Source organism: Podarcis bocagei (assembly GCF_964188305.1).
Source record: "Podarcis bocagei genome assembly, chromosome: 2".
Lineage (NCBI taxonomy): Eukaryota > Metazoa > Chordata > Lepidosauria > Squamata > Lacertidae > Podarcis > Podarcis bocagei.
The window spans coordinates 42,130,509-42,152,508 of record NC_138126.1 but is presented as its reverse complement, the minus strand read 5'-3'; the positions used below and the strand labels follow the sequence as shown (position 1 = coordinate 42,152,508).

General features: G+C 40.4%; 1 protein-coding gene and 1 long non-coding RNA gene across 4 annotated transcripts in view; both read left to right on the top strand.

Moving 5' to 3' along the window:
• The window catches only part of SRGAP3 (SLIT-ROBO Rho GTPase activating protein 3), a 200,795-nt gene that overhangs the window by 164,281 nt on the left and 14,514 nt on the right, over window positions 1–22,000 (top strand). Inside the window, exons 12-19 of one of the 3 annotated variants that reach the window (XR_014005099.1) lie at window positions 1,058–1,160; window positions 5,686–5,746; window positions 7,078–7,155; window positions 8,977–9,111; window positions 13,398–13,503; window positions 13,767–13,994; window positions 16,760–16,839; window positions 18,383–20,529. Coding sequence is in view for 2 of the 3 variants with exons in the window: in XM_081183996.1 (XP_081040122.1) it covers window positions 1,058–1,160; window positions 5,686–5,746; window positions 7,078–7,155; window positions 8,977–9,111; window positions 13,398–13,503; window positions 13,767–13,994; window positions 16,760–16,839 (791 nt within the window). In the remaining variant the exon portion in view is untranslated. Of the gene's footprint in view, window positions 1–1,057; window positions 1,161–5,010; window positions 5,042–5,685; window positions 5,747–7,077; window positions 7,156–8,976; window positions 9,112–13,397; window positions 13,504–13,766; window positions 13,995–16,759; window positions 16,840–18,382; window positions 20,530–22,000 lie in introns of all 3 variants that reach the window. The other 2 variants (XM_081183997.1, XM_081183996.1) reach the window with 2 other exon arrangements.
• On the top strand, window positions 1,168–4,357 carry LOC308581750. The gene is made up of 2 exons (XR_014005246.1): window positions 1,168–2,772; window positions 2,805–4,357. It is a non-coding gene; the product is annotated as an uncharacterized lncRNA (long non-coding RNA).

Here is a 22,000-nt window from a genome sequence, read left to right as displayed (position 1 = left end):
CTCTATCACCAAAGAGGCCTGTCCATTGCTATTATTGTTCCAGTGCCTTCCAACAAGTTTATATAGTTAGAATTTCTGTAAAGTCTTTCAATCAGAGTATTAGGGCCTGCGGCTGCCACCTCCTCCCACTCTTAGGCAAAGCTTACTGAATGCTTCCAAAGTTACACTGGGAGTAAGGAATGTGTCCCTGCCAGGTCAGCAGTTTGTTTTATGCAATGGATTGCTAGGCCATGCCAGTGGTCTCCCCCAGGGAAGTGTTGAAAAGGAAAAGTCAGCCATACTGTGTTCAGAAGGGAGATGTCCGTGGCCCTCCAGATACCGTTGGACTACACCTGACATCATATTTACCCATTGGCCATGCTGTCTGGGACTGCTGAACATCTGAAGGGCCACATGTTGCTGGACTCCCAGCAGTCCCAGCCAGCATGGGTAAGTATGATAATAAATAAATTCTGTGTGCAAAACTGATAATGATCCTTTGGAAATGAAAGATGCTACCTTAAAAGACAAGCTGACAAAGGCTTGGGTCTCTAGAAACTGGGGCACACATAGAATAATAGAATTGTAGAGTTGGAAGGGAAGGGTCATCTAGTACAACCTCTTTCAGTGCAGAAAGCATTTTCCTATTGCTGACCTCAACGCACAGTCCCAAGTGAGTTTTACTACAAGTTATCCATAAAAGTATGGACAAGCTCCTGTGTCTCTACTTCCCCCCACTTCCTTGTCCTGTCTGTCTTCATACCCATTGTTGCTTCTTGGCTCTCTCTTGCCCTGTATCCTCCCCTCTTCTTTCGGTGTGGAGAGTTGGCATTGTACCCATGAGATACAGGTGAGTCCATGTCCTAGGTTCCCCACGTTGATATTTAAAATGACAGATATATGAGGAATATATCAAGGTGGTAATGGTCACCTAATATATATGGTTGGAGCCAATGCACTCGTCCTCACAGTGACCTTTCCCCTTCTAGCTCTTTTTTATTTGCAGTCTTTGAAATCTTTCCCTGCCATTGTATTCAAGTTGATGTTTTGTTGATCTCTTTTGTTCCATTTTTCTCAGGCCCCCATGTCTTCCCCCTAAGCCACAGAAAATGAGGAGACCTAGGCCTCTCTCAGTCTATAATCATAAACTCTTTAACGGCAATATGGAAACATTCATTAAGGTACTTGCTGTCTAACAGTGAGAATCTGTGGACACTGTGGATGTAACGGTAGCATTTTTTCTCTTCTAACTGCTGACCTGTTTCCTTCTCTCGGACCTGGCCTTTCCCACGCACTGCACATCACACCATTAAAGTGGTTAGTATGCCTCTGCCTCAGTGACAATTTCTATTGGTGGCTGTTGCTCCTCCTTACTGCAATAGTGAGGCACATCACTCCTATTTGTGCCAACTGGGAGGGATGAGATAAGTGTAATGACCCTTGTGGAACAGTATGGAAGCGCAACACTCTTTGTGCCTGTCAGCATGCTAATTGCAATCTGCCATATCTTATCACTGCAGGCAGAACTACCGAGGTTTTATAAGCTGCTGTTTATATGAACATCCTGGAATTTAAATGCAGCATGCCTGCCTTCCGTTAAAAGAGATTTGCAGTGGATCAGAGTTAAACAAAAATCCTTAAAAGATTAGGATGCTCAGACTGATATGGCTCTTTGTAATTTAAGAAAGGCAAGATGCTATTAGCAGAAACAAAATGTATAGTCGAGGATTTATTCCACAGGCAGAAAACTCCTGAATGTTTGTTTTGAAGGAAAGTGACAGAGGGGAGAAAGTTTGACCCATGTTGAGGCACCCTTCCTACTTCCTACTTCTGGAAAATTCTGGATGTCCACCTTTAAAGAATAATAAAGTCAGTGCTATTTTCCTAGGAAAAAAAGTGCCAGAATACATCATGAACACCTCCGTTGTTCTCTTAGAATGGCAATGCCGCCCACCTAAGAGATGCTGGAACTGAGTTCCATTGAATTCCGGCTAGAAAAAGCCCTGGATATTAATAATAATAATAATAATAATAATAATAATAATAATAATAATAATAAATATTTCAGCAACTTGTTCTCCAATGGCTGTGAGAAAAAAGAAATAACAAGCTTTGGCTCACAGTTTGTAAGGATTGAGTGGGATGGCGGGAGCTTTCTGCATACCTGTCCTGTGTATGACTAACTGAATGACAAGCTAGGTATTTTCAGTATTTTATTTACATGAGCCTAATATAGTTGTGTTAAAACTGTTCAGCAAAGTTGTGCATGTCTTTAAATAAGCATTTGGCAGGCTCATTTTTACGTCCCCACTCCATCCCATAAAAGATTAATATGCACAACATCCGGGATTGCACTGAGTGCTACAGAAGAAGATGCATTGATCTCGCTGCTATTTGGAAAGAGCTATGGTGTAACAGACATTGAGGAAATAGAAGCTTTGAGTGTGCTGAAGAATTGCTGACATTTTGGAGTCAATCTCCATTCAGCATTCAGTTTTATGCCTTAGGCACAGCTTAAAAATAGGATGCTGATTTAGGAATTTAGAAAGATTTGTATTCTTTAAAGCAGTACTGATTATTGCAAAGAGAAACACATTTTAGCTTTCCCATTACTATTATTCCAGCACAGGAGCAAATTGCTTTTTTAATGGCTCCAGTAGTCTTGACTCCAGTAGTCTTGTCTCTGATTTTGTGTATATACATGGGGAGCGGACAGCTATAAAAGTCTATGGTGCATATTAATCAAGTCAAGTTGAAGAGCTTGTCCTGCTCTCAGGACTTTGCCACCACAGGGTCTAATGTAAATCCCAGAGAGAAGTGTGAAGGCACCCAATGCAATTCTACTAACTAGGTGTGTCCCTTTAAAGCTGTCTGGGTGCAAGGCCACGTGAGGACCCATATATAAGCTGCTCTGAGATCTTTGTGGAATAAGTAAAATCAAGATGTGACATCACAGTTGAGTTTCCCCCACTTCTTTGAGCTACCTTCCTTCTTGATAATGCCTAGCTTTCCCTCTTCCCTGCCCACTTCCTATTTATGGTACCACCTGAACTCAAGGAAGTTCCTTTTGTCATCCCTGTCTCCTCTAGCTTGACTTCAAGCCCTCGTTCTCCACCTACCCTTTTCCATTAATTTCCTATTGTGTGGTCCATTGCCTATGCCATCTTCAGTCACCTTTGAGGGGTTGACACAACCCCTCTCCATGCGCTGAATAAAGCCGTGGAAGGAGCCACATCAGCAGCCGTGCCCAACCCTGCACCTATCACCTCTCTGAGCAAACTGCACCAGAAAGAGTCTTGCCAACTTTGACCATGCTCCCTCCTTGCATGGAAGAGCTCCATGCATAAAGATCAGTGCTGTCACAAAACCTGGACAGGAACTGTGAGGCATGAGTTCCCTGAGCAGTCAAAATGTTCGTGAACGAAGCCATTTTGTGCTAGTTCAGCCATTTGGTGTGAGGGGCTTCACAACTCCCAGAGCAATGTACCGATTAACACGTTGTTACTGCTTGCCCCAATATCTAACACTGCCACCACTTCAAACCAAATGTATAATGTTCAGCCACCAGCCACCCAAAAAGTGAAACTGAGGATACCTTCAAGGGTAGAGTCTCATGATTATTTTTTATATGACGAATGGGTTGACACACAGGACTTTCTGGAACTGGCCCTGTAAGTAGGTGAAGAACTATCATATAACAGGGCCTCCAAGTCATAGAGTGACACCAATAGTATCAAACGCCACTTGAGAGATCAAGAGGAATAAGCAATGTTGCACTCCCCCAGTCTTTCTCCTCATGAAAGTCATCACTTTGGGCAAACAAAAGCCATTCCAGTACAAAAACAAACTCTAGAACCACTATGAAATAGGCCAAGATAATTTGCTTCATCCAACCACACCTGAAACTGACCAGCCACTACTTGTTAGCTGGTTCCTTCTAGTGATTATAAACATGGCAGGGCTATCAAATGTATTTTTAAAAATTATTCCAGTTACATTAAGCTTTATATTTTAATATTAATTAAATCAACATATTCAGTGTTGCGCCAAAGGAACTAATGGCACTAGAAATCTATCTGAAAAGGATTGACCCACTTCCAGTAAAGATATTCCTGAAGGAAACTAGTGGTGGTGAATTTTCAAGCAATAAGATTGCAGTGTCAAACCAAAGGAGCAGCTCTATGTTTTCCTAGAAGCAATGGCTGCTTCAGGGTAAGAAGAAAAAGAAAGCTTGCCTCCATTTAAACTGAGCTTTCTTAATAACTCCAGAGAGAGAAATATTACTCTGAGGTGATAATTCTATTTGTTCTCCTGTGATTATTTCTTATGCCCCAGGTGGCAAAATGGATGGTTAAGTACATCCTAAAATATGCTCCTTTTTAAAAAAGAAAAAGTTGAGATATATTCATTATGGGTCTCAGCCACAGGAAACAACAACAAAGAAATATCTACCCATTATGAAAGGTTTGCTTTATGTATAGATTGATATTAATACTTTACATTGTTTTCCACACAGAAGGCCTTCAAAGAAGCTTACAAAATGTCAAACTAAAATATAAATATAAAACAATGCACATATAAAAATTAAACCAGAGCAGCAAAAAATAATAATCCAAACCACCCACAAAGAGGAAGAAATGTGTCACAGAAACAAACTTCCAAGCGCCAACTAAGGCATGCCCATAACTTGACAGGCAAAATCTTCACTTTCTTGCCAGCAGGGCTGTGAGATAGTCTTGCTGATGCCTGTGAATGTGGAGGTCTGAGGAGGGGGGTCTGTTGGAAGAACTAAATATGGGGATGAGGAGAATGCAATAAATTATTATAAGAGTAATCTGAAAGTTGGTCACTGAGGACAAGAGATTGCATACTAAGCAGTTATATGGGGTGTTGGAGCTTCAACTAGATCCTTCTAAGCTGCCATTGCATTTGAGCTTTCATAGCCTCTGGAAGTTATGCTTACTTTAACTGATCTTATTCTTGCTTAACCTTTTCTTTTTTCCCTACTTTGCTGCTTTGTTTGCTTATCAGAGGAAGAAGGAATGCTCGAACCAGAAACCAGGTATTTACTAGAAGAGGCCCTCCCTTTCTGGGAAAAAAAAATCATATATGTTTATATAATATGAACATAATCTAAATTTAAGGGAAACAATTGTAATCCCTTGCCAAAAATACACTACACTCTTATAGTTCACATTAAGTTTTTAGTGATGGATACAAAAGCCAAAACTCATGCAAGGATAACTTTCCCCCTTGCCTTCCTCTGTGATTCAGGCTAGCATTTCAAAAATGTTTGCCTCTAGGCAACAGTTCTTGGTTTGAAAACATTTGAATGGTACAACCAAGCAATGGTGCATTTTTACAGAAGGCCTGGCTCATAGCTACATTTCTGTAAAGTGATAGTTATGATCCAGCTGCATAATACTCCATACGTTGCTTCAGGCTAAATCAGCTTGATTCCAGGGACCAGCTTCTAATTTATGATTTTTCTCAAAGCTGACAGTATGTAGGATATGTGAAGCGCTGTTTCAAAAACTTGCAGCGATTGTTCTCTTAATTTATTGCTAACTCTTATGATTAAACTAATGGTGCTCTTTTCCCAACCTGAGACTTTTTGTGCAATCTTTGCTAGAATGTGTTTTCTAAAGCATTGACTTCATCAAATCAGTATGCTCAATTTTTCTTTATTTGATTGTTATTTCAAAGGATTCAGGACAGGCTATTCCACTTGTGGTCGAAAGTTGCATTCGGTACATCAACTTATATGGTAAGTTCTTTTGGTAGCCTCCCCGTTGGCTATAGTTTTTCTAAAAAACTCTCTGTTCAAGAATTTCTTCTGTCTGAAATGCAAACAGATATGCCTGTTTTGTTGCTTAATCATATGTGCCTGAGTCTTAATTATTGTTATTTTATATAGCATTGATTTAGCATCCACACAATAACATTTTGTGTGTGATAAATTATTGGGTTGTATGTGCTCTTCCTGGCTTTTGTGGACCTCAGTCCAGACACTTGTGAAAGAAATCAACTAATGCCTTTCCATCTATTGCGGTGTATCCAAGATCATGATAAAGTATCAGTGTTGTTCTAGTGCAGGGTAGGTGATGTAAGGCCCATTAACCATATGCAGCTTATTCAAGGTTTTCTCTGTTGGGAAAAATTCTCTTTCTCCCCCACCAGCTGTCATGGACTAGCTGGATGCAGAGGAATGGTGTGAGCCAGCAGCTGAAGAACCCCCAAGGGAAGAAGGCTCAGAGCCAGAGGATTCGTGGTGGGACGATGATGAGTGGTCAGAGGGAGAAGAGGGAGCAGACTGGGAGGAGGGTGTGTCGTAAGCTGAAGAGATAACAGGACTTAGTGAGCAGGAAGAGGCTGCAGAGAGCAGGCCAGAAGCAGAAGCGGAGGCTGGAGAACAGAGGGGGCCAAGAGGCAGAGATGACACAGGCCGCTGCAGAATCCAGGGAGTCTCCTCCTCCTGCTTCAACCAGCTCCCCTCCCTCCAGTCTCTCCTAACTCACAGGGAAGTGAAGAGAGCAGAGCAGAGACAGACAAGGCATCGGAGTCTCAGATTACTTGGGAAGGACCGGGGGGGGGGGAGGCATAGAGAGCTATGGGAAGGCGGGGACCTTCAGACATTGCAACTGCCTCATTGGGGCAACATATACTGGGCTGTTTTGTTTCTTTGAAGAAAGAATTAATTTCACTGACGCTTTGTGAGTTGTTGCTGATCTGCTCTCAACACCCGCCCTGACACCCGCCAAACAACACCTGTCCAGACCATAGCAGTGCATTCACTGGTTTGTAGGCTGGGTGTAAGCCTTGGTGGACTGCGGATAACATCTGAGCCTTCAGTTGCCTTCCCTAGTACTAGAGCATTTAGAAGTGAAAATCAGTCCTAATTTACATTTTTCTCAATTATATTTTTATTCTTTCAGCATTATTATTATATTATTTGTTGAATTTATATACCGCACCATACCTGGAGCTCTCAGGGCGGTTTGCAGTGGAAATAAATGACTGATATTCTAAATTGAAATAAATGACTGATATTCAAAATACTGCAGTAAGCCTTTCTTTTACCTCTTGTTTTATGTCCAGGTCTACAACAACAGGGTATTTTTAGAGTTCCTGGATCTCAGGTTGAAGTCAATGATATCAAGAACTCATTTGAGAGAGGTATGTGAGAAGTCTGTGTTTCTCACAAAATGATGTGAAGCTGTTCCACCCTGTAGTGCAATACAAAAGCTCTAGTAAAGGGCGATGCAGTCAAGTATCTGTTGTATTCTGTTTCCCACATAGCAGAATGTTCTAGCCCAGATTGCAACATGTGAATACTGTTTCACCTCTGGATCTTTCAAAGCCTAAGACTGAGCTTTTACTGGCTCAAGTTTTTTTAAGCGAAAGCCTCATAAGCTGTTTTCAGTGCCAGAATTCAGCCCAACCAAGAAGACACAAGTCTTGACCCTATACAGAATGTCTTTTCTTCTTCTTATAAAATGAGTGTTATAAATATCTATTCCATTCTAGGAAAGTTTCTTTCAGAAATATAAAATACGACCAGATGTTAACATCCGCAAATGAAAGATAAATACTTCAGTGTGCGTTTTCCTGTCATGTTTTATCCTATGGTACATATTTTTAATGCGTGTTTGGAGCCAAATACTAAAGTCAGAGAAGTTTAAAATCTGATGGATAACTACACTCTAATCCATGTATGTTTAGTTCAGAAGGTACAAATTAACTATCTACAAAAACATTATAAGTTATATGAATGTTGAGAATTTGCTAAGTTCTGGGAAAAATATGCTTCAGTATTGAGATTTGAAAATGATGGAAATTAAGTTATGATTGTGAAAAGTTCAAATTTTAGAATATATAATTAGATGAAAGTACAAAAACGCATGAAACAAGGTATCAATTTGCTGTTTATTCTTTATTGTAAAGAAAACAGGGGATGGAAGATGTGGGGAAGTCCAGTTGATTATGAAAAAAGATCTGGAAAAGTGAATTTTCTTGTATTTAATTTTTTTTCTTTCTTTCTGTAAAACCGCTTTTGTTGTGTTATCGACGATGTATTCTGACCTTGGAAAAAAAGCAAATAAAAATATTATTAAAAAAAAACAAAAACAGAAGGTACAAATTAAGTCAGTTTGCTTAAAAAAAAAGACTGAACTAAGTTATCTTCCATCCCTGTATCTATAATATTTAGCTATGTTATAATCAAGTTATGATGAAATTCTGTTCACAGCAGTTTGTTGTCTATATTGTTTCATAAGACCAAACTCTAAACTATTGGGCATATTACATGCTGAGCAGAGTTACCATATTTTTCTGTGAATAAGACACCCCCATGTATAACAAAACCCTTATTTTTTGGAACCCCAAATTAAGAAATCAGTATTTTAAACATCAAACAGAACAACTTTGATATTTTATTTAAAAATTCAAAGCACTGGCACCATCATGGCAACCCTCAATGGTGCCTGGGGGGAGCAGCAGTGGACCACCAGCACCTGAAAAGTTGTTGAGCTTTTTTGGGGCGATCGCTCAAGCTGGGCACCTGGAAAGGACAGCTGCTACAACTTCTTCACAGCAGTCATGGGAATATAAGTAGTGTTGTTTTTTAAAACTACTATGCATTCACCATTGTGTATAAGATACCCCCCCCAAAAAAATTTTTTTTTGAATAAATAAATATAGCAAAAAGCATTGTCTTATACATGGAAAAATTCAGTACCTTCATGAATCATCCGTAAAATAGGGAGGCTGAAAGAATATCAAATGGCTTAAAATTTTCTCTATGACTCCACATTATCCTGATGTCAGTAACCTCTGATGTGTTATAAGCTAGTGCCATGCCATTTAAAACAATATTGTATTAAATGACTGGATGAAAGAATTACTCTGATCTTTCCCTTTGTTTATTAAGTGCTCTGGATTCTCTGCCTAATCCAGAAGTAGAATTTAATGGCATAAACTTTTTATTTATTCATCCAGGTGAAGATCCCCTTGCTGACGATCAAAATGAACGTGACATTAATTCTGTTGCTGGGGTCTTAAAGCTGTATTTCCGAGGACTGGAAAATCCACTCTTTCCTAAGGAAAGATTTCAAGACTTGATCTCTACTATAAGTAAGTACAAGTCAGTGATTTGTAATGAACCATGCCAGTGAACAGTGCAAGTCATGGTATCTGTTGTTCTCTCATTTACTTCTGTATCAGGAGGTTTTTAATGTTTGATGTTTTACTGTGTTTTTATATGTGTTGGAAGCCACCCAGAGTGGGTGGGACAACCCAGCCAGATGGGTGGGGTATAAATAATAAAATTGTTATTGTTATTAGTATTAGAAAACCATGTTCTAGCAACAATAGTAGGTCCACTTTTCTTCCTTTACATTCTGGTTGCTTTCTCTCCTAACTATTCTCTGCCCCGACTTTTCTACTACATTGCCAGGGAGTATCAAATGGAATCAGTACTGTAGTGCGCTCTCTCTCTCTCTCTCTCTCTCTCATCTAGTAGGGAACTCAGGCGCTGAGTGCCAACAGCAATGTAGCAAAAATGGGTCCTCTGAGAAATGAGAGTGGGGTATTAGCAGGCTTGGGGAAATGCCAAAATTTTCAGAAATACAAAAAGAAAAACCCTTTAGGAAAAAAACAGGAGAACAACTGCCCTTAAGAGCCCAGTTAGGAGGAGCATGCACAGTAGCCATGGAGTGCCTGTTCAGGGAGAAGCAGAAGGTGTGTCTGTGTTAACGGGATATCCTGGAAGAGTGCATGACTGACTCATTGGAAGACTGGCCAGGAGCACTCCACATTGGTTCAGGGCCCTGTGTGTGTGATAATTTCAGTGTAACAGATTTATGCGGTGTATTATATTCTGATACTGTTTTAAATGGAAGAGCGGATATTTCATGTTTGAGAGCTGCTCCCACCCGAACTCCCACCGTCCGGTTTGAACAAAAAATGTAAAAGGTTAGAGCCAAAAAAAATAGAAATAAATACAGCTTATCATCTCGTACGGCTGTGAAGGAAGAGAGGCTTGCAGAGTGCAGAGCAGCCTTTTCTCTGGAGCTTAAACTGCAGACTGCCGCACAACAGAAAGCTGATTTGATTTCCCTTGGCCGGTGCTAACTTAAGCTGAGAGACTTTTGGCAGCATAGAACGTTGTGCATGTCACAGGGCATTTGCATGCCCTGAGAGTCTGCAGTGCCACATAATCCACTGTTTATTATGTGGTTGGGAGGGAAGGCTCCCTCTCGAAACAAACAGGAAGTTCCCTGTCACTTGGGCTGGAATGAAGACTGGAATTTGCATGAAACTCTGATGTGGAGAACAGCAGCAAATATGAATACAAATTCATGCAACCTAATGCCATGCAGTGCCCAGTCAAGATGGACCAATTAAAATTGCATACCAATGTTCAAGCTGCTTTTGAATAAGGGCTCTTTTATATTCATAAAGCCAGCTTGTGAATATTTTTTACATATCATTTATTTATTGTTAGCTGTTTTGATAACCATTATGTTCTAAATGCAGTATGGAAAAAAAGATTTAAATAAAATAAATCATAGCTTGACTTTTTCAAATTAATTTTTCAAATTAAAATTATTCTTTACTTTTTTTGAACCAATATTAATGCAGAAAATGTCTTTTGTTAATGAATCCTAGGGCCTCCTGGGGAAAATATACAGTAGCTGAACTGTATACTTACATTGTATACTTTAAAAGGAAAGGTTGCTGTTTGGCTCCATAGGGGAAAAAATCCACAGTTGGACAGTGTCTTTATTAGGACCAATCAATATGTCACAAAATCCTGCCCCCCTTCCAGAAAAGTTTTTTATTTCTACAAATAACATAACCAAACAAAATAAGAACAGGAAAGTAATGGGAACAAAAATAAAATTCAATAATTCACTTTAGAGCTGTTGATATACATCAGAAAGTCAAAAGAAAACAAAGATACAGTGGTACCTCGGGTTAAGAACTTAATTCGTTCTGGAGGTCCGCTCTTAACCTGAAATTGTTCTTAACCTGAGACACCACTATAGCTAATGGGGCCTCCTGCTGCTGCCGTGCCGCCGCCGCATGATTTCTGTTCTCACCCCGAAGCAAAGTTCTTAACCTGAGGTACTATTTCTGGGTTAGCGGAGTCTGTAACCTGAAGCGTCTGTAACCCAAGGTACCACTGTATATTACAAGAAGGGTCAGAAATTGATTCTAAAATGGAACGCTCAAAATTGGCCGTAGAGTTAATTTACAATCTCTAATGTGGGCAGAACATATTCAGGTATGTTCACAACAAAAGCACTAAGTATCCTGAAGTGATTATTGGATTTTACTCCCATCCCTGCGGAAAACACAAGCTTTGAGGCTGTGCTGTTTCTGCCTCAGCCTCAAACTGCTGAAAAAGCTGGGCTGAACGTTTTGTCCCAAATCTAGTATATACAAGTGGAACCTGCAACAAAAGGTTGCAGTGTGCAGTGCTAAGCCTAAACACAGAATACTCCATTCTATTACCTCCCTCTTTGGTTTTGACCAGGCATAGGCAAACTCGGCCCTCCAGATATTTTGGGACTACAGCTCCCATCATCTCTAGCTAACAGGACCACTGGTCAGGGATGATGAGAATTGTAGTCTCAAAACATCTGGAGGGCCGAGTTTGCCTATGCCTGGTTTTGACCCTCCCCCTGGCAATTGACATGCCTTGCCCATTGCGCATACTTTGTCTCCACCGGATTGTAGTAGGGTGTTTTTTTGGTACTTCTTCAAAAGGGTATTCCCTAACCTGATACTTCCCTCGTGTATGGATGGTGTTTTAACTATATAAGGATAGGAACTTAGAGAATGACTTTACTATTGACACAAGAAATATGGCACTTCAGCAAGATGTAGCAACGAAGAATACTTCTATTCAGAGTCTCAATCCTTCCATTTTACACACACCTGCATTAGTTCTCTATCCCCCCCCCCCCCCAATGATCAGTCAGTGCAACAAAATTGTTGCCTCAGGGAACTTGTTACACAATGTCGTAGGAGGGGGAACACAAGGAAAATGAAAAAGTACAGAAGTCAGATTGAGTGTTGTAGCCACAAGATCAGTTTGTAGTCTCACATTTAAGACTGAGAGTCTGATAGGTGCTGCAGAAACCTGGCTATACACCCAGGACAGATTTTGTGATAGAGAAGCAATAGTTGTTCCTCCCTTTTTAAAAAAAACAACCAACCAACCAAACCAAAACCCGGCTGTTTACCCAGATTTGTCCCATGCCTTAAGCAAAACACACAGGTTCCTTATAAGGCAGAGAACAGAGCAACAACACCAAAGCTAGAAATGAATTTTGCTTGGTGTGTTAGGTAAAAGTATCAATTGAAGCTCAAGTGTCTACAGTGGTACCTCTGGATACGCACGCCTTCGGTTGCGTATCCTTCAGGATGCGAATGTGGCAAACCCAGAAGTATTTTTCCGGGTTTCGCCGCATGCGCAAAAGCGCTCTACTGCACCGCATGCATGCGGTTGTGGAAACCTCATGATCTGACTGGAGCTCTGAAACGGATCCTGTCCACAACCAGAGGTACCACTGTATTCCCTTGTTGCTGGAAATGATAGAACTGTCAAAATACAAAGTCCATCTCCAGGCTGCAAAATTTTTTCCCCCTCTGGTTATAGATTCCACCCCAATACTCAATTTTGCCCTCTTTTGTTAGAAGTCCTCTGGAAAGTAAAGCCAACAGTTGTAGCTGGCCACTGTACTTGTAAATGAGTGAGCCCCACTGATGATAGTTGGGAGTTTTCCTGAAAAAAGCATTTGATAGACTTGTGACACCCAGTATGTACTATTGAGGTATCCTCCCACAGCTTTAAATCATTGTTCTATTCTCCAGGGTAAGCATATATAAGACCTCTTATCGGTCTTGTTATCAGACTTCGGTGCACTTTGTTTGGGTGGAGCCCCAGTAGTGGTTAAGAGTGGTGGACTCGTGATCTGGGGAACCGGGTTCGTGTCTCCGCTCCTCCACATGCAGCTGCTGGGTGACCTTGGGCCAGTCACACTTCTCTGAAGTCTCTCAGCCCCACTCACCTCACAGAGTGTTTGTTGTGGGGGAGGAAGGGAAAGGAGAATATTAGCCGCTTTGAGACTCCTTCGGGTAGTGATAAAGCGGGATATCAAATCCAAACTCCTCCTCCTCCTCCTCCTCCTCCTCTTCTTCTTAAAGTTTATGCCCTCAAATGTGAAAATCAAGTACCTATCTCACAGATAGAGGCAGGTGCAGGAAATAGCTGTTGAGGGCTGAAGTCAACTATCCCTGCTTGCGTCTGTAAGAGAAACATGAGCAACAAAACTCCTTGGAGTTGGTCTGCTAATTGTGTGTGCCTGATTGTGAACCTCAATGGACTGCTGTACGTTCTTATGTTGCAGAAATTGAAAGCGTTGCAGAACGAGTGCACCAGATCCAGCAAATCGTTATTACCTTGCCACGGGCCGTCATCATTGTCATGAGATATCTCTTTGCTTTCCTCAACCAGTGAGTCTTTTCACCCGCTGCTTACTATTTAATGGAGCCGTAAATTCCCTTCCCTTGTAAACTGCCTTCCTTTTCGCTTCTCCTCCTCCTCTCTCTTTCCTGTTCAAACCCAGTCCTTGGGCAGTAAGGGAGGGGCGCCACTTGACCCTTGATACCTGCAATGGCTGCCTTTCACTCATCTGGAGGAAATGCCTATGGAGCTCCTGTTTGTGTTTAATAGTTGATGGCTTGGTGATGCTGCTGTGGGTTGCTTGTCTTTGCAGCTTGTCACAGTACAGTGATGAGAACATGATGGATCCTTACAACCTGGCCATCTGCTTTGGACCAACTTTGATGCATATTCCAGATGGGCAGGATCCAGTGTCCTGCCAGGCTCATGTCAACGAGGTCATCAAAACTATCATAATCAATCATGAAGCCATCTTCCCTAGCCTCAGGGAGCTGGAAGGACCCGTTTATGAAAAATGCATGACAGGTGGCGAAGAGTACTGGTAAGGAGATCAGGATTAAAATGTACATTTGGTATATTGAAAGTATTTTTTTAAAAAAAATATGAATGAATGAATGAATGAATGAATGAATGAATGAATGAATGAATTGGACTTGACCCAATTCGTGCTGTGGCCCTCTATGCCTGCTATTTGTATTGGTGCTAATGACAACTTTTTCTTGGATGCAAATAGCAGGTGCAGGAGGTCTGATCCAGGTTGGGTTTAAAGACCCTTATCCCTGCAGGCAGAATAGAATGTTAATCCAGATAATTTCTCTGTGTCTGCAGTTTACTTTTAAGAAACCAATTGCTATTTGAGCTAGGAGATAGTAATTTATGCTATCAGGAAATGCAGGGGTATTACTTTGACGCACCTGCTTTTAAAAAAATGCAGTACAAAGAATCACTCCTTTTGTTTTTAAGTCTCTTTGACTTCTGTCCTAACCCCACTTACCTGGGAGTGCATCCCATTGAATTCGATGGTACATGCTTCTGAAGAAACATAGTCAGGATTGCACTGCTAGTAGCCAGAACAGATTTGAAATAGTGTTGTATCTGCTAGAAGCTAAATAGGGCTTCTGACTTGCTGTTATTTTGTGAATATATGCTGGATTCCAGAACAAAATTCCATCTAGTCCAGCATCCTACATCCCACAGGGGCTCCAATAAAATGCTTTCTGGAATCTCATAAGCAAAGCAACAAGGCAAGAGCCCTTTCCCACTTTTGTTCCGTATCACATATTCATTGGCATGCTGCCTCTGAATGTGGAGGTCCTATATAACCATCATGGTTAATACCCATTGATAAACCTATTTTCCATTTAACATACCTATTCTATTCCTCTTTGGAGCAGGGGGAATGAGTTCCATGTCTTCAGAAACCTACCAGTCTCTTCATATACTCCTTCAAGTAGGACTAACATTGGATGCAACCTAAGCATATTTTCATTTATTAATATAAATGTTTAAGCTACACTTTCATTAAAAAAACAAACAAACAAGATGGTGTCCAACGTAAAAAGATAACCTTACAATAACATCAATAAAGACTGGGTTTTCTTTTTTAAAAAATCATGTTCCAAGTCTTGTCTGATCCGTAAAAGAAGGCAGGGATGACTCATTCAGATCATCTGGTAGGGAATTCCACAGCACAGGGCCTGCCATGCTAAAGGCTTAGCCCTTGTTAAAGCTGCCCAAACCTCAAGACTTGCCTGCTATTGTGGAGATGTGTTTCCAGGGGCCCTCAGTGTGGCACCATAACATTTGAATTGTTCCTAAACTTGTCTGTGAAAAGGATGAAATTTGCATGTGATGTTATCACAGTTGCTGGTGATAGACCCTCTCTTCCTATTCTCCTTACAGCCCAGTTGGGTCTTAATTGACAACCTCTGGAGCGAAGGGGCAAGTTCTGGGTAGTGACAGTAGTAGCATGTGGTGATAGTCAGAACTTGCATGGCTCTTCCTTTATTTCCTGCTCAGAAGGCAGCTGGTCTTTACAGTGGTTTTTTATGAGGGATTGGAGCAGATGGTGACGATTGTGTTGACAGCTTGCTTGGGCCCTGCTCACCAGTCACTGTTGGCCTCTGTGATGGAAGCAAAGCCCAGGAATGTTTCCACTGGATCAATAAATTCAAATGGGACCAGCTAGTAGAGAGAACATTTCCTGTCATGTGAGCTTAGGGTTTCTAGCAAACACAAATATGTGCTTCCCCGACTTATTCAGGCAGGAATAACAAAATCTGTTCCCGGACATAAACTCATATTAGTTTTGTTTTTTTAATATGATATTTATTGAAAATTTTTGAAATTACAAAGAAAAAACAAAGCAGAAAAAGAAAATAGAAACAACAAAGAAAAAACAAACCACATCAAACAATACAAATTCAAAAAACAAAAATACACCGCAAACAAACAAAAATAAATCCATCATTCTCAAATCCTCAACTCTCATTACCTTCTTTCTTTGACCTCATCCTCCTCCCTTTTTTGTATCCTGGTTAATAATTATGCAGCAAATCCTTTCCATATTTCATAGTATTCTGTCATTACATTAGCTTGATCTATTTTCATCTTATCTTATAGAAAACCTTAAAAACTTAAAACTTAAATCTTATTTTTACCGACTTCTCACAACCATAATATTCTTACCTAATTCTTTAAACATTTTTGCTAGAGCCAAGTAATTTCGTTCCAACATTTTTCTAACATTCATCAATTTTATAAAACAATCCTGATAATAAAAGGAGAAATAAAAACAATCCAATCTTCATCCAGCGTCCCTTCCTCCTGGTCCCGGGTTTTGTCAGTCCTTTTTATCCCATCGATCTAGCGCATTAACCTGGTCATAAACCCATATTAGAGATCCAATGGTGTTTAGTTCCATATACAGTGGTACCTCGGGTTAAGTACTTAATTCGTTCCGGAGGTCTGTCCTTAACCTGAAACTGTTCTTAACCTGAAGCACCACTTTAGCTAATGGGGCCTCCCGCTGCTGCTGCGCTGCTGGAACACGATTTCTGTTCTCATCTTGAAGCAAAGTTCTTAACCCGAGGTACTATTTCTGGGTTAGCGGAGTCTGTAACCTGAAGCGTATGTAACCTGAAGCGTATGTAACCCAAGGTACCACTGTATTTCATTTACTACAAAATTAAGACCTTAGATCTAGGAAATGTGGATTTATGTGTGCATTGAGTAGCAAGGAACTGTCAAGTCTTTCCTCTCTGTTTTAAAACTTATGTGTATTTACTTGACCTATCTTAATTCTAGTGACAGCCCGCACAGTGAGCCAGGCACCATTGATGAAGCAGACCATGACAATGGCACGGAGCCACACACCAGCGACGATGGTGAGTGTAGAAACAAGAGGTAGAAATGAGCCTGAGGAAGGCTATCAAGAGCTGTGTGTGGAGAACAGCAACATGCATTTAGTTCCTAATCAGATTACCCTGGACTAACATATGGCTGCTTCCAGGGGGAGATATGTCTGGGTTTGACAGTGCAAGCGGATACTGATGAAGTGCCTTGATAGATATGTAATCAAAGTAGACCATATGGGAGCATACTAGGTTACCTGTTTTATTTGTGATTTCATTCCAAGGCATTATGGGAGTTGGCCTTTATGCCCTGGTTAACAAGCTAGCCTTTCCTTCTTCCATTTGGCCTGAAAATGGCATCTCTGGATTGTTTGTTGTTCGATATTTGTTGTTCCAGTGCCTTGGGAATAAAAAAATGGAGATGTTGATAACTATTTGAGTGGCCTGTAATCTGTTATGTTCACCACCTAATGTGCTTCTGATATGCTTCCCAGGAAGAACAGTGATAGAACTTAATAGAAATCTATAGTGTTTTTTTAATAAAAATAAGTGATGGCAGCCTTTTGATATTGGTGGAACCTTTCCAAAAGATTTGGTGAGTTTTAAATCAAGCTGTCACCACAGCCCCTCTCATTAATAACTAGTACCTCCTCAGCTTGATACTTTCTCACTATGGAATCTGCTCCTTTCTGTTTACTCTCTGCTGTATTTAAAGTGCTGCAGCAGTTAAAGGAACTGGAGTCTATTCTTGCAAAAGGGTGTTCACATTTTTCGATTTCTAAAACAAGATCCCACTTTTGATTAAATCTGTGCTATCATCAGTACTTGCCATGACCACAGAAAGATTGTTGCATTGATAGATAAGGTTTAGACTGTGGAAACCTGCTTAAAATTATGCATCAGTACTAAGGGCTGCGCTGAAGGTACTCATTTTTAGGGGGACATTTTCAGCAGTGTTGCAAATCTCTCCCCCCCCCCACTTTTGATTATTTTCCAGGGATTGCTTTGAAAATTTTCACTATTAATTTGCATTACTTCTTCTGAATTGACTTTGCCCTTAATGATGCTACCTTCGTAATGAAATATATAGCCTCATAGCATCATAAATTCACTATCTGACCCTTGATGGCTAGAATCATTCATGTGAGTAATCCAATAAACAGTACTCTTACTCTAAATTGCCTTAATTTCCATCAGCACATAGTAAAACCTTATTGGCTATGGAGCACTAGAAGGTAATCACACTCACTACGTGATCTGTGATTGACTGGGATCACCAGAGTGAGGGAAGGAGAAAGGAACGGGGCTGGGGGGACCAATGTCACGGAATAAAAGAATCTGAATATTCTCACAGCTAAAACATTTCTGTAGCTATAATTCACCCCATCCCAAAATCCTTATTTTCAGCTCAGAAATACGAACAGAAGGATATTGGGCAGTAGCCTTAAGGAGCTCAGTTGGATTCCTTCGTTCCATATTAAATTTCACACCTTCAGAATTGGGGGCGGGGGGAGATTTGTATTCTAGCCATGCACACACCTACCCATCCATCCTTATTTTTATTTTTATTTTACAGACTGAACAAGTTTGATTTGGACATCAGTGAGAATTAATAAACCTGGAACCACATGTTGCCATTTCAATTGGCTTATTTTGCAGATTAGAAAACATTGTTACAGAATCCTGCCTGTTGCATGACTCTGCATGCATGTTGTCTGCTTGCTTTGTGGTCTTTGTTCCATTAATATTCTCCCTTCAACACTGCAAATAAAGTCCAGTGCCCTATTGATGCATGTTGTGGGGAAATGGCAGCAGTGGCTCAAAACAGTTGAAATGTACTAAAGGCCCAAGACGGGGAGAAGGGACAAAGAATAATTCCAATAATTGAAGATGGATGTTTAAAGGGAGGAAGGGAGGGAGATGTCAACCTTCATTTTTCACTGTTGGTGACTAACAACCTACCTCAACTGAAAAGGAAAGGCAAGCAAGCTTCCATTTAGGCAATTTTATGCTTGAATGATTATGTTAATAGTTCTGATTGGAGTTTCTGGGTGATTAACCATGACACAAGCATGGAGAAGAAGAGTTGTTTCATTTTATAAATTTACATACTCTCTTCTAGTCTCTTTCCCCTCCCCACCTAACCCACAGCCCTAGTGAGGAACATAGCAATTCTCAGATTCTGTGAGATAACCACATTAGCCACCACAGTTCTCTCCAATTCTGTGAGAGTCCTTTATAGATTCTGCCTGTCACTACCAAATGTCACTTTATTTGGACTGGGTAAAGAGGTAAGATGCCTTTCCCAATATTGCCGAAGACTGGTCTTGAAGTCTGTTCCTAAAACTGTCTCTGACTTCCTGCACACAGGAACGTAAGGACTGATCTGCTAGACCTGCTCAATGTTCTTTGGGTCCAGCATTCTGATTCAAACAATGCCCAAGAAAAAAATCATAATCAAGATGATATGGTGTACTGTGCTTCCAGGTTGTTGTTGCCAACATACCATCTGAATTGCCTGTAATCAGGGGATTTAGCTGCCATGACTAATAGCCACTGATAGGACCCTGCCCTTCATGAGTGCGTCTACTCTTCATTTTTTGAAACCATTTTATTCTGGAAGCAGATTAGACTTCATTTTTGTTTTTGGTTATTTAGAGACAGGTAGATTGAAAGAAGCATTGTGCTCATCCTATTTTTGTCTCTGGTAAACAGATTTTGGCACATTTCACGTTGCTTCGGAAAAACTCTGAAATGTGTCTCATCAGAGACAATGGGGTGTGGGGTGTGTGTCTCTGTGTACATATATCTTATGGGAAATTAAAAACTTTTTCAAGTATCTTTACCAGACCATAGTTTTTATGCTCTGTTCCATGCCAAATCCTTGTCAGATTATTTTATTGTTATCTGGATATTAAGTGAAGCCTTGTTTATCATTAGGTGCTGCCCCAAACAAACAAACAAACAAACAAACTTGTTTCCCCTTAATTAAAATGTTACATACCTAAAGTCTATTTTCCCAATTTAGTTTTGTCTTTGGACCTTTGACATGCTATTCTATGGATGAGAGGGGGTTGAGGATTTTTTTTGTCTTCCAAAAAAGATAACTGAGCATCTAAAAAAAATGAAATTGTTCTAATGAAGTGCTTGATGGCATCTACCGGAAATCTTTTTTTTTAGAGTGGCCCAGGAAGTGACATGTGGTTGTAGAATATTAAGCTGGCACACTGCAGTGAAGATTTGTTTACATAACTTTGTGTTGCAGGGTAGCAGCTTCTTATCCCGCTTCAGCCTCTAATTTTCTTGCATGTTTATGTGAGTCACTCCAAGGGGTAAGACAAGTTAAAAGTGGGAAAGATGGTCTCTCAGGAGACATCCTTAGCTTGATGGTATCCTGTGGGTAATTGGTCCTTTCAGGAGTTTCCTGAAGTGAGCGATTGTCAGTCTGTCACAGGGTGGGCTTATAAAAGGTCTAATAAGTGGCATAATCAGTTGTCTAAGTGAATCAGACATTCCACTTTCTGCATTGTATAGAGGAAACAGAGGTGTATACAGGCATGCCTCTGAACAATTACATCTTTTCTGCCTTACTGATGTTGTTCATGTGGTAGCCTTGGGATAGAAGACTACGAAATCCTTCTGTATAGTCTTACCAAATCTAAGGAAAGCTTGTTGATTTCAGGATAACCATTCTGAACTTGCAGCCTGTGTACCCTGGATCAGGTAAACAAGCTCAAAGGACACTTTCCAGAATTTCTTTCCTCTGCTCATAATTTAAAAATATATGTAAAGAAATGTGCCAAAAAGAGCCATACACTTCTGAATAAGTCGTGGGTGAATTCCTCTGGCTTGCCTCCTAATATGCTTGGTTTTATTTCAAGCTTTCTGGTGTGTGTGAACTTCTCCCAAGAAATAACCCCGACATTTGAACGTAGCTGTTACCTGGGTCACCTAGGAAAATAAAATATTCTTCTCTGAGTTCTGTAGAAGAATGATGGGAGACAAATAGGTATGAAGGAAAAATTCAGTTCATATTTGAAGGTGAACTTAATTTTCCATTTTCTGAAACAATATGCGAAACGAAACACAGCCTGCCCTCCAAATTTGTCCAAATTCTGCAGTGCAGATCTCTAACTATGTAATGTGGGCAAAAATGCATATACCAGGGTAAACATGCAGATATTTTATGCTTGCCTATGGTCATAATAAAGATTCTTCTTCTATTAGTGAAAATAACATACAAAAATGCACTGCACTGAGGAATATTGCTTTGCAAAAATGTGTATTTTAGGTAAAATTGCATACAGAAATCTGTATATGAAGAGAAAATTGCATAAATTCTGATGACTTCATGGTTTTGTTTTTTTAAAAAACCATTGCAAACTGATGTCAAAATTTGGGAAACTGAACTTAAGACTGAAATTGACAGATTTAGTCATCCTAGATACAAATATATTAGAAATATAAATATAATGAAACATACAAAAGGTAAACAGAAATTTTAAAATGGCAAAGTTCAGAAAATGACAAAATACAACAAATTTGGAACAGTATAGGTCAGGGGCAGTACATTGGAACCTGAAGGTTCTCAATAAAGCCTGTTTTTTCAGTTCAGGCAGACTGGGGGTATTGTTATATGTAGAAATCACAGTGAGTTATTAGTTAGAATGGAAGATCTGTACACACTTCCCATAGCAAGGTTTTGGGCACACTTCACCCAACTGTCACTCACATGACATCATATGATGTCAGATGTTGGGATCTCTTTTGTCTTATCTAAGAACCATAGCATTAAGATCAGATATAAGCCTCTACCTCAGGCACCCCCAGCCTTCGGCCCTCCAGATGTTTTGAACTACAATTCCTATCATCCCTGTTAGCTAGGGATCATGGGAGTTGTAGGCCAACATCTGGAGGGCCACAGGTTGGGGATGCCTTCTCTACCTGCTCTTTGATACTAAAAAGGAGCAGTAGATGCTTGTGTCTGATTTAACACTGTAGTACTGGAGACAGGTTTCTTCCTGCTCCTTAAAAGGCAGCCTGCTCTTTAAACAGAGAGTGGCTTATCTTCTATTTTAGCTCCAATCTCCACCAGCTCCCACAGATTGAACTTTGAGTCACCTGATGTCATATGTCAGGCGATTGACAGTTGAGCAGCTGCACCCACCTGTCAAAATGACCTACAGAGTGTGGG